This window comes from Benincasa hispida, chromosome 10 (assembly GCF_027475165.1).
Source record: "Benincasa hispida cultivar pf3 chromosome 10, pf3_genome.v1.1, whole genome shotgun sequence".
In the NCBI taxonomy this organism is placed as follows: domain Eukaryota; kingdom Viridiplantae; phylum Streptophyta; class Magnoliopsida; order Cucurbitales; family Cucurbitaceae; genus Benincasa; species Benincasa hispida.
The window spans coordinates 22,947,461-22,959,788 of NC_143487.1; the positions used below are offsets into that span (position 1 = coordinate 22,947,461).

General features: G+C 37.5%; 1 protein-coding gene and 1 non-coding gene across 5 annotated transcripts; one reads left to right on the forward strand and one right to left on the reverse strand.

The window, feature by feature from the left end:
- The first annotated feature begins 7,680 nt into the window (after nt 1-7,680).
- On the forward strand, nt 7,681-7,753 carry TRNAF-GAA (transfer RNA phenylalanine (anticodon GAA)). The gene has a single exon. It is a non-coding gene; the product is annotated as a tRNA-Phe (tRNA).
- A 55-nt stretch (nt 7,754-7,808) lies between these two features.
- On the reverse strand, nt 7,809-12,119 carry LOC120088593 (putative serine/threonine-protein kinase At1g09600). Of its 4 annotated transcripts, none has more exons than XM_039045997.2 (7): nt 10,809-12,119; nt 10,426-10,710; nt 10,011-10,328; nt 9,671-9,898; nt 9,372-9,472; nt 9,180-9,297; nt 7,809-9,087 (listed from the first exon to the last, which is right to left on the reverse strand). In XM_039045997.2, the coding sequence occupies exons 1-7, from the start codon at nt 11,229-11,231 to the stop codon at nt 8,701-8,703; spliced, it is 1,860 nt and encodes a 619-aa protein (XP_038901925.1). In that variant the 5' UTR covers nt 11,232-12,119; the 3' UTR covers nt 7,809-8,700. The 4 variants fall into 4 exon arrangements, with proteins under 4 accessions (XP_038901925.1, XP_090162133.1, XP_038901924.1 ...); XM_090306007.1 differs by having other exon boundaries at nt 9,199-9,297; nt 10,809-11,593; XM_039045996.2 differs by having other exon boundaries at nt 9,372-9,526; nt 10,809-11,593.
- Between the last annotated feature and the right edge of the window lie 209 nt (nt 12,120-12,328).

The window sequence follows — 12,328 nt, forward strand, 5'->3', positions numbered from 1 at the left end:
AGGTAAATCCAATCGATATGCCATTGGACCAATTCTTTCTATTATCTCATACAGTCCAATATATCTCGGGCTTAACTTCCTTTTTCTACCGAACCTAAGTATTCCTTTCCACGGAGATAATTTCAGAAATACTTTATCATCTATTTCAAACTCTAATTCTCTTCTCTGCTTATCAGCATAACTTTTCTGCCTATCTCAAGCCGTCTAAAGATTATCTCTTATAATCTTAATGCTATCTGATGTCTGTTGTACAAGTTCTGGACCTAGTAATTTCCTTTCACCGACTTCATTCCAGCATATCAGAGTCCTACATGGTCTTCTGTATAGGGCTTCATATGGTGCCATTCCGATACTCGAATGGTAGCTGTTGTTATACGCAAATTCAATTAACGACAGATGCGTATCACAACTACCTTTGAATTGTAACACGCATGCCCTCGGCATGTCTTCCAATGTCTGGATTGTCCGCTCAAACTGACCATCCGTTTGTGGATGAAAAGTGGTACTGAAATATAACTTGGTCCCCATAGCTTTCTGCAAACTAGGCCAAAATTTTAATGTAAATCTGGAGTCTCTATCTGATACAATTGAAATTGGAGCTCCAAACTGACTTACGACTCGATCAATATATAGCTTAGCTAGTTGGTCCTGGGTATAAGTGGCTTTAATAGGTAAAAAACTTAGCTGTTTTTGTCAATCTATCCACAATTACCCATTTACCATTATAGCTTGCTGGTGTCTTAGGTAATCCATACAAGAAATCCATCGTAATATGTTCCCACTTCCATTCTGGTACTGGGAGTGGATTAAGTAATCCTACTGGTTTCTGTCTCTCTGGTTTAACTTGTTGACATATTAGACACTTGTCAACATACTCTGCTATTTCTTTTTTCATACCCGGCCACCAGTACGATTTCTTTACTGTTCTGTACATCTTTGTACTGCCTGGGTGCATAGCATATGCCGAACTATGTGCTTCTTCTAGGATAGCTTGTCTAAGAGCTAAGTCCTTAGGTATGCAAATCCTACCCTCCTTTAGTAGTACTTTGTCTGCTCTTAGTTGATAGTCCGTTCTCAATCCTTTATCCACTTCTTCAGCTAACTTCTTCAGATCAGAATCCTTTAATTGCTCACATAGAATATTTTCTACAAGAGTAGGACGCACTTAAAATAAGGCTAGTAATCCTCCTTTTCGACCTATTGATAATGCTGCCCTAGCATTATACAACTCATGGATCAATTTACCCTTCACTGAATTAATACTAGCTCCAGCTGATCTAGTTTTTGGACTTAAAGCATCAGCTACCGCATTTTCTTTACATGGGTGATAGTCAATTGTACAGTCATAATCTTTAATCAATTCAAGCCATCTTCTCTGTCTTAGGTTTAGTTCCTTTTGATCAAAGATATGCTTTAGACTCTTATGGTCTGTAAATATATGACATCGCTTACCAAACAGGTAATGTCTCCACAATTTTAGAGCTAACACAACTGCTACTAATTCTAAGTCATGTGTAGGGTAATTACATTCATGCTTCTTTAATTGTCGCGAAGCATAGGCTATTACTTTTCCCTTCTGCATCAGCACACATCCTAATCCTTGTCGAGATGCATCACAATAAACTTCAAACCCCTTACCTGGTGTAGGTAGAGTTAATACTGGTGCTGATACTAACCTTTGTTTCAACACTTGGAAACTATGCTCGCATTTTGGCAACTATTCAAACTTCGCATCTATTCTGGTCAGGTTTTTCAATGGAAGAGCTATCTTAGAGAAACCCTCCACGAATCTCCTATAATAACCTACTAAACCCAGAAAATTGCGTACTTCGGTTACATTCAGGGGTCGTTCCCAATTAACTATTGCTTCTATCTTTTGGAAATCAACACTAACTCCGTCAGCTGAAACTATATGCCCAAAAAATATGACTTGATTTAACCAAAAATCACACTTACTAAATTTGGCATATAACTTCTTTTCTCTTAAAGTTTGTAATATCATCCTTAGATGTTCTTTGTGTTTTTCCGCACTACTGGAATACACTAGTATGTCATCTATGAATACTATCATAAACTGATCCAGATAAGGATGGAATATCCTATTCATCAAGTCCATAAATACTGCAGGAGCATTTGTCAGTCCAAATGGCATGACTAGGAACTCAAAATGTCCATATCTAGTTCTGAATGCAGTTTTAGGAACATCTGTGTCTTTCACCTTCAACTGGTGATAGCCTGACCTCAAATCTATCTTAGAGAACACTGTTGCTCCCTTTAACTGATCGAAGAGATCATTTATATGAGGCAATGGGTACTTATTCTTAATGGTTACTTTATTCAACTGTCTATAGTCTATGCATAATCTAAGAGTACCATCTTTTTTTCCTAACAAACAAGACTGACGCTCCCCAAGGTGATACACTGGGTCGAATGTACCCCTTATCCGCAAGTTCCTGTAATTGAACTTTTAACTCTTTCAACTCCGTTGGGGCCATCCTATATGGTGCTTGGGATATAGGTGCAGTACCAGGAATTAACTCAATAGTAAATTCCACTTCCCTATCAGGCGGTAAGCCTAGTAATTCTTCAGGGAACACATCTAAGAATTCTTGTACTACAGGTACATCCTCAGGTTTTAGTTTCTTATCTTGGGAAACTACTACAGATGCTAAATAAGCTTCACATCCTTTACTCAACAGTTTTCTAGCTTTTACCGCTGATATTAAACTTCCTGGGAGTATTCTTTTACTTCCTACCAGAGTTATTTCTTTTTCACCGGGTTTCCTAAACACTATTTCTCTTCTAAAGCAATCCATAGTGGAATAGTGTTTACTTAGGAAATCCATACCTAAGATAACATCAAATTCTAGTAATTCTAATGGAATTAAGTCGACCCAAAAACTTTGGTCTCCAAGAATTACTTCACAATTCCTATAATACTCATGTACCACTAGAGTATCTCCTACAGGCGTAGAGATAAATAATTCCTCATCCATACGTTCAGGTATTTTATCTATATGTAATGCACACATACTAGATATGAATGAGTGTGTAGCACCAGGATCAAATAATGCATAAGCGGATTGATTACATAAAGTTATCGTACCAGTTACGACATCTGGAGCTTCTTCCGCTTCCTGGTGTGTCATAGTACATTCTACCCTGCTGCTGCTGTTGTTGCTGTTGGGGTCGTCCAGCTACCCCTTTCTGCTTAGCTACACCGGATCCCTCACCTCTAGTTCTGGTCGTTCTAGGTTGGTTCCCCGTCTGTGTTACTTGTCTTTGTTCATTTTGTGTTCCACGACTTAGCTGAGGACAATCTCTTTTGAAATGCCCAGCTTGTCCGCACTGGAAACACACATTCCTATTACCATAGCATACCCCTGTATGAGGCCTACCACAGTTTACACACAGTGGTTTCCTCCTGTACTAGCCACCGACTCACTAGCACGACCTGATACTGATCTACCACTTTGTTTAGCTACAGGTCTGGACTTCTTTCGACTCAAACTTTGTTGGCTCATGCCCCAAAGCTCCTTATCCCCGACTGTCCAGAGAACGAGGATCTAAATTTTTTACTTCTTGTTTCTCCAGGCACTCTAAACTGTCCTTCTCCTGGTTGAAGTTCATCCTCCTTCGCTACACTCCGCTCTACTCGGATAGCGGTCTCAACTAACTGAGTGAAATTCACCCAATTAGATGTAGAGGTAACAGGTGTACGTATTTTTCTTCTTAGGCCACTCTCAAATCTCCTACACCTCTCCTTCTCTTCCGCGATGATCGGAAGGGCATACTGAGATAACTCAGTAAATTTTTGCTCATACTCAGCAACCGTCATCACTCCTTGAGTTAGCCTAAGGAATTCCTCCCTCTTCGCATCTCTAAAAGAACTAGGGTAGTATTTATCCTCAAATACTTGTCTAAACTCAGACCAAGTCATAGTTTCTGAACTACTCCTTCTAGCCTCTATCACTTTCCACCATTTCTCAGCCCCTTTTTGCAGCAAGAATGCCGCTAACTCGACCTTACGGTCCTCAGGGCATCTCATAACTTTAAAACACTTCTCAATCAAATCCAACCAGATTTCAGCATCTAATGGATCTGTGGTTCCATCGAACGTCGTGGCTCCTAAAGCTTTCAGCCTCTCGACGCCGAACTTCTTTTCTGGATCGTTTTGAATCGATCCTACACTCGCCGCTAATCTTTGAGTGATTCTATCGAACACTCGATCCTCCATCTTAGGATCTACACCTACCTTTGGTGTACTAGACTCGTTTTGTTGCCTCCTGTTCTACTGAGTCTCTAACTCTTTTCCCCTTCGGATCTGGGTCTGACGAGACCTCAGGACCTCCACTGGTAGGGTCAATATTCCTCTTCTCAGTCTGCTTGCTCGTCTGCCTCTTTTCCTCAGCATCTTTGCCTAATTATTAAGTACACATGTTAGGGACTTATCTATGGGACTTTAATCTAATGCATGAACTCTCTCTTTCACCCAAAGTCTTATGTTTTAGTACTAAGCTAGCTTAAATCTTTCCCAAACTTACGTATAACCCATCCTTTAATACCAAGTTGGTATCAACTAATTCCTCAATTGTCCCAAAAACTTATGCTCTGATACCAAACTGTCACACCCCGCCCCAGATCACCCTCTTAGCCTAGAGAAGGGCGTGACTGCAGCAGTTATCAACCTTAGGCTGACACTTACTGCCTAAAAACTCTTGCGGAATAACTCTGATACCAAATACAAATTATATGCAATGGGACGGCTGTAGGCCCACAATTTATTAACTTAGAAACTTAATATGTTTAGAGTATTTACAACATTAGATTTACAAGTCCCAAAACCCACAAACCCTAGTCCCTATATGAACAATAGTAACATGTGTACAATATTAACAGTAACCACCTAGCAAACGGTTACAAGTCTTTTCGTCCTTTAGTGGCAGAGCAGATACTGAGCTGTCTTCAGAGGATTTGACCGCTACCTGTGGGGGGGGGGGAGGGGGGAAACAAAAACATTTGAAAACGGGGTGAGCTTATGCCCAGTGAGTGACCGAGAAAACATAGTAAATTCTCATGCATAATTTCAGAAAATAGTTTTATCTGAAATATAAACTTTTGCAGCATAAATATTTTCCAAGCGTAATGTATATAAAACTGTTTTAAACATAAAACAGTAAAATCATTTCTCAAATCAAAGTACTGTATAGCTGGTAAAATAATCCCAACACCAACTACTAGTCCAGAGAGAACCCTTTTGCTCAATCTCTGACTTTATTCACCTGTGGCCACACTAAGTACCTTCACACATTAGGTACTACTGCTCAGATACCTTCTCCTTGTACTTCAGTATCGAGCTACTAGGATACCTTCTCCAACGTACTTCAGTATCCCGTTGGCTTGGTACCTTCTCAAACGTACTTCAGTACCAATAGATACCTTCTCCTTGTACTTCAGTATCTAGTTGGGTGGATGCCTTCTCCTTGTACTTCGGCATCGCATTTTACCAAAACTATTTATAAACAACTTTTCTCTTTAAAGCATGTATAGTATAACACATATACAACATGGCTTTAAAGATGGTAACGCATGCTGGATAAAATCAATACATATACATATGTAAATAGTTTTTCAACAATATGCATGCGTTCAAATCACAATTCAAACTTGCTTGGAAACCACTTTATAAAACTAGTAGGCATGAGAATTATTTTTGCAAACATGCTTTCTGTAAAATGTTTGTAATCAAAACAGTTTAAAAACGTTTTAGTTCGAAAACATTTTAGCCACTCACCTCGAACTCTTAGGAACTTTTCACTCTAGTAGCTCCTCGGGTCCCTTTTTCACCCCTAGAATCCAGATTCAACTTACAATTTAGATTACTTATAGTTCCGAACCTTATTTGGAAATACTTCCTTCTATAAACTTATTCTAAAATGTCTTAGGAATCTTACCCTAAATTTTCAGCTCAGAATTCCTCGTGGTTTGGCCGGAATCTCAAAATCTTCAAGACTGGCTCAGACTGATCTAACAGTCTGACCCTTCTGCATTCTTCTTAACCTCCAGCCCAGTTCCTTTGAGTCTTTTCCTTCAGCAGTACTACTCTGAAAACTAGACTTCCAGAGCTTTCAGATGGCTTTGTAATCACTCCAAACACATGGGTATATTGGAAGATCTCCTCGTCCAAAGTTGACACATTCCTCTAAACCCTCACTGCCCTCTACTTTCTCTACGAAATTTATGATTTTTGTGTGATTTGAAAATGAAATCCCAACTCCCTATTTATAGGCGTTCAAATTGCTCGTGGGATTGACAACACCTACTTGGCTGCATGGCCAAATGTTTAATCCTCCATTTATCAACGTAAGCTGACTTCACCTTGATTCAATGTGTTCTTCCCAAACGCATCCAACACAATTTCTTAGGGTTTAAGAATTTCTCTTAATCGGACACCTAGATTTTAATTGACGTTTGCCCTTACGTCTTCAAGCTTTGTTTGTATTCAACTTAGGGTTTTTAAATGCATAATCCACCCCAACGCGTCCAAATACATCCACCAGAAGCTTGCTCGGCCGTTTAATGCATAGGCAAGGCGTGGGCGTGACGTTCGAATCGGACAAAGCAAGGCTAACGTATAGGCACTCTCGCTCTTTCCGCTCTTGGCAATGTCGCTCACTCCACTCTCGGCAGTGTCGCTTTTTCCTACTTTCTCGCTGGTCTCGCTCTCTTCACTCTCACTCTCTCCAGCAATCTCGCTGGTCAGCTCTCTCCAATCTCGCTCTCTCTCTCTAGCTTTCTCTCCAACTTTTCTCTCCACTCTCGCTCTCTCCAGCTTTCTCACTGGTCTCGCCTTCTCTATCTTCTATCCAATCTCGCTTTCTCCTATTTCCTCTCCAATCTTGCTGGTCTCGATCTCAATGATCTCGCTCTCTCCATCTTTCTCTCCAACTTTTCTCTCCAATCTTTAGCTACTATGACAAATGTTATATATATATATATATATATATTTACCCATTTACTCACCACTTAATGATATTTTTACACGGATCTTCCAGGATAATTCCAAAATAATATTTTCTATATTTTTCCTTAATTCCTTACTCCGTACTTCACCTAATTTTTCATACTTAGCCGAATTTTCCCCAAATTTTCCAAACTTAATTTCCATATTATTCCATACTAGCTCAACCTACTTATTATTTTCCCCCAACTTTCCCAACTCAATTCCATATTTTTCTTTTCAAATCCCCATTCTTCCTTCATCATTTCATACTAACTTTCTCATCAACCTACTCAACTTATTTATACAAATTTAAATAGGAACACATAATTAAGTGAAAAATTAAGACAATTTAAATAAGAAAACACACTTAAGTGTAAAATTGGGAATCGGGGTTCACATAAGTTTTGAAAACAACAATATTAATATTAAAGGTCTCAACAATTTATACATCTTAACCATCTTTATTGGGGAGAGAAAAAAGAAAAGGAATAACTTTTTTTTTAGTTCAACTTCAAAGGAAATACTTTTTTATTATTATTTTATAAAAGGTTTTTTTGCCACTAAAATTATAGAAAGATTTTCCACGATTCCCGTGTCCAAAAAGTCATGCAACCATAATATGACAAGCTTTTTTTTATTTCTATATATTTATTTATTTTGCTTACTCTAATAATCAAGCGGGGATAGCTCAGTTGGGAGAGCGTCAGACTGAAGATCTGAAGGTCGCGTGTTCGATCCACGCTCACCGCATATATATTTTGTTATAAAAAATAATTTTAGAAAACTCGAAGAAAAGGGAAAAGAATTTCAGCCCATGTATGTATGATTGTATAAATGTGTAAAATACAGTGATACATCAAGGCTCTTTTTCTTTCTTAATTACATACAAAGCCGAGATTAACATCTTATATACATAGCTCAATGAACCAAAAAAAAAAAAATGGCTGTGGCCTCTTGTTTCATGTTTCTTCTTTCCTTTTTTTTTGTAGGAAGCCAACGCCTACAAATTGTGTTCTTTGAGCATCCTATTCCTATCTACATTGTTTGATGGATCAATGAATGACCATCCGACATAATTTTAATTTGCTTTTCGATTCTACAAGACGTCGAACATTAAATGTTTTTCATTGGTTCTTATCTAATTAATTCGAGAGCCTTTGAGTGTGACCGGAGGAATTTAGAGATAATTGGTATGGGATGACTCAAAATTTGGACCAAAATAGAATCTATCCCACTTTTAAAATTTTGAATTTTTTTGACCTTTTGCTTCCAAACATAAATTTAATAAAACGGACTATTATGTATGCAGGGTTAGGATTTCATTCTCTATTCTTGTTTTTTTTTTCGTGTTTCCTCATTTAATGTCAGTGCTTTTTTATCTTCTTGTTCATTCTTTGCTCTTGCTATTCTCAAGGAGCAACGACAAAGAGCGAAGAATGAGAGTAAAGAATGAAGAGCAAGAGGAATAAGCACTGACATTTAATCATCACAAAGAGGAAATCGAAGAAAAAAAAAGAACGAAGCAAGAAATGAAAAGCAAGACTAATGAGATCCTAACTCGCATGCACGATAACCCGTTTTGGTAATTCCATATTGATATGATGCAAACAGAAGGTCAAAAAATATAACTTTTTAAAACTGGATCAGATATTATTTTGGCCTTCCAAAATGGGTCATCAGTATGAAAAACCAAAAAATTATCCAACTATTAGAGCTGAGCCCTTTGAATCTCCCAACTGACAAGAATTTGTGACTTTCTTCATATCAACTTGGTCTTTGTTCATCTTTTTTATGGAAGACTGTTCAGCAGAACTGGATAGAAGAGGAAAACTTTTGTTTTGGCTCATTGATTCTGGCTTTGAAACTCCATTTCTTTCTCTGACATATTTATAAGAAACAAATTCAATAGGACCAGATGATGTTAAACACTCACTCGAAATCATAGAAACATGTTTCGGTTCCTTTTTCGAGTTTGTATATCTTGATCCCTGAGTTACAGGTTCTGAATTTGAGTTTCTTTTGGACACCAAACCGTAAGAACACGTTTCATTCCGGTACTTCGCACTCGAACGGCTTTGTTTTCTCTATAATCCAAAACTAAATGAGGTTAGAAAAGAAAGAGACATAATAACATCTTTTGAAGCAAAAATTCAACTGATCAACTATAGAAGTTTACCAATAATGAAATAACTAACTCAGCATTAGGCTTTGCAGCAGGAACTACTCTAGATTGCTTTAGTCCTTTTGCTTCTTGGTAGACTATTTGGCTTCTCCCACCACCTATTCCTTGTTGCCTGTTTAAAATACAGAACTAAGAAACTGCAAAGTGAAATCCATTTTGGTTTTCAAGAAATTCTTTATATTTTACCTTCTTGCTTCCTCTTCCCTCGGCTTTGAATCAATCTCTTTGCTAGGAGGGTATTTTGGCAAACTTGAAGGATCACTTGGCAAGGGCCTTGTGGTAAAGAACTGCTTAAAGAAACCCCTTGTAAGAATATGAATATCTTCACTTTCCAGTTCCAACTGAATTGAATCTTGTTGGTAAGTACACGATACGGATGACTAGTATCTAATACATATGTTGCAGTAAAAAGTGTTTGTACGTATCAGTACAAACACATTAACCAAGCTAAAGTGTTTGTGTTTCTTAGTGGAAATGTGATATACCTCACTATTGAGTGCGGAACCTGCAGTTCCTCGCCCTGTAGGATCTATAGATAGCAGAGTATCCATAAGCTCAACAGCAGCACGAGGAATATCGTTATATCTTTCTCGAAGACATCTTTCGTATGACTGTGGAGGTTTCATGCTTGTTGAATGCTTCAAATGCAATTTTTTCCAATAGTCCTTGGAAGGGGAACCACATAGCTTAAATATTTTATGCAGTTGTTCAACCTGATTTTGACAAATTAAAACATTGAATGAAGCCACTTTTGATCAATCTAAATAGTTCATAATTGAAGACAGGAAGGTGATCAATCTCAACAAATTTAAAGCTATATTGTACCTCTGTTTTTCCTGGCAAGATAGGTTTGCCAGTATATAACTCTCCTAGAATACAACCAGCACTCCATAAATCAATTTCAACTCCATATTTAGACGATCCAAGTAAAAGTTCCGGTGGTCGATACCAGAGAGTTATTACACGGCTCGTCATCGGAACCGTTGAATGTGAATCAAAGAGAACAGCCAACCCAAAATCTGCTATCTTCAAAATTCCATTGTTGTCAATAAGAAGATTTGAGCCCTTTATGTCTCTATGTAGAACCCCATTACTATGACAATGATCAAGTCCACTCAAAAGTTGCTTCATGTAACACTTCATCTGAAGTAATGGAGAAAAAGAGCTTAAACTCTATAATCAAAATGGTTATGTAATATCTATGTATTGATCACTACTATTTGTGAGCTATATATGCTACCTGTGGTTCGGTGAACGACGAGCCAGGCCGTGATGCGAGTCCGGTAAGATCATGTTCCATGTATTCAAAAACAAGGTACATGGTACATGATGTTTGTGATGTGATCAAACCTTCCAACTTAACTATATTTGGATGATCAAGCCTTCTCAAAACAAGGATTTCTCTTGCCATAAACTTGATACTCTCAGCATCTTTATTGTCAAATCTGATCCTTTTCAAAGCCACAACTTTATCTTGAATGATATCACGAGCTTTATACACACTGCTATAAGTTCCTTGGCCAATCTGCAAGAATGAGATATATATATATATATATATATATATAAGAAACAATAACATCATTGGGGTAGTAAGTTAAATCAGCTGCAAATTTATGAGCATACTTTCTCTAACTTGATGAAGTTATTTGCACGTTTTGGCAACCAGCCTTTGATAGCTTCACCAGCCACCACAGCCAGCCAACTCGGCCACCCGGCAGCGACTTGCTCGGCCTCGGCAGCATTCGGAATCTTTCCGATACATTGATGGTTGATAATGGTGACATCAGGAATATCTGTCTTCTTCTTCTCATTAGGAAGCTTGCCATGTGAACGTAGTGAACCGTTCGCCGTCGTATCGAACAACATAACTGTAACATCACTACAATTCAGTCTATCTTTCTCCCAAATCATCTCAGATTTGGGAGAGCCGGATCTTGATGTTTTGAATTCAGAGAGGTGTTTAATAGAGGAATGAGCTCTTTTGGAGGTAACATGTTCATTATCACTACACTCATCTGCTAAAACCTTAGAATATATACAGCCCATTTTGCAGAAACTGAACACAAAACCAATAAAGATTATATATTCTCACATATATATGTACAAATCCCCTTGTTTTCCCGAATATGAAAGAACCCACCACTTTTAGACTTGAAAACAAACAAAAAAAACAAATCAAAATTCAACCCAATGTCATGGGTTCTTATTCAAGTATGAATGTAGCCGTAGCATTCGAACCATAGAAAAGTAAGCAGATAAGGATAAAACTTGAGAGAGAAAATCAAAGGGATAAACTCAAGATTTTAGAGACAACATCATAAACAGTGGAATAAATGGATCATGGACTCATTCAAAACCAGCAGATGAAGGGTAATTAAAATTTGAAGTTGAGTCCTGAAAAGCGACTGGAATAAGAAAAATAGAGGGAGAGCGTGAAGAAAGGGGAAAACAAAATTCCAAAAGTACATACCAATAAACCAATTGATAATAAGACGAGTAATTCACCTATGTTATAAAGATTGTGAAGTCCTTGATTACCATTGTTGTCCCTCAATATGGTATTTTTTGAGCTCTAGGGACCAAATGCTCTTTGAACTTACTCTAAATTCCATCTCAAAACCAATTAACAACGAGACACAAGAAGTTTATGGGCCTACAACAAAAAAACACATATATAGCAAAATCTATCCATGATAGATAGATTCCTACCAACGATATAATTTATCTCTAATAGACTTCAACAGTCGAATCTAAACTTTGTTATATTTGCAGATTTTATAAAAATTGTGAGGTTAGTTTGATTTTTTTTTTTACAAGATCCTTATCAAGAACAAGGGATGGAAAAAAATGGAAAAAAAATAAAGTGAGATTAATTAATGAGAAGATGTGAGGAAACAGTTGGGCATTGGATTTTCAAAGAAGTTGTTGAGAGTTATTTATGAATGCAGCATTAAAGGTCTTATAAGGGATTGAACTAACAGTAACCCCACAGTTTTAAATTCTTCTTCTTCTTCTTCTTCCTTCTTTCTTCAACATAATTAAAACCTACAACTTCTATTCCTAAGCCGCCATTAATCACCGTCTTTTTCCTTATTAGACACTAAAACACTTCCCTAATAAATACCTTTCCCAAGGAAATATAT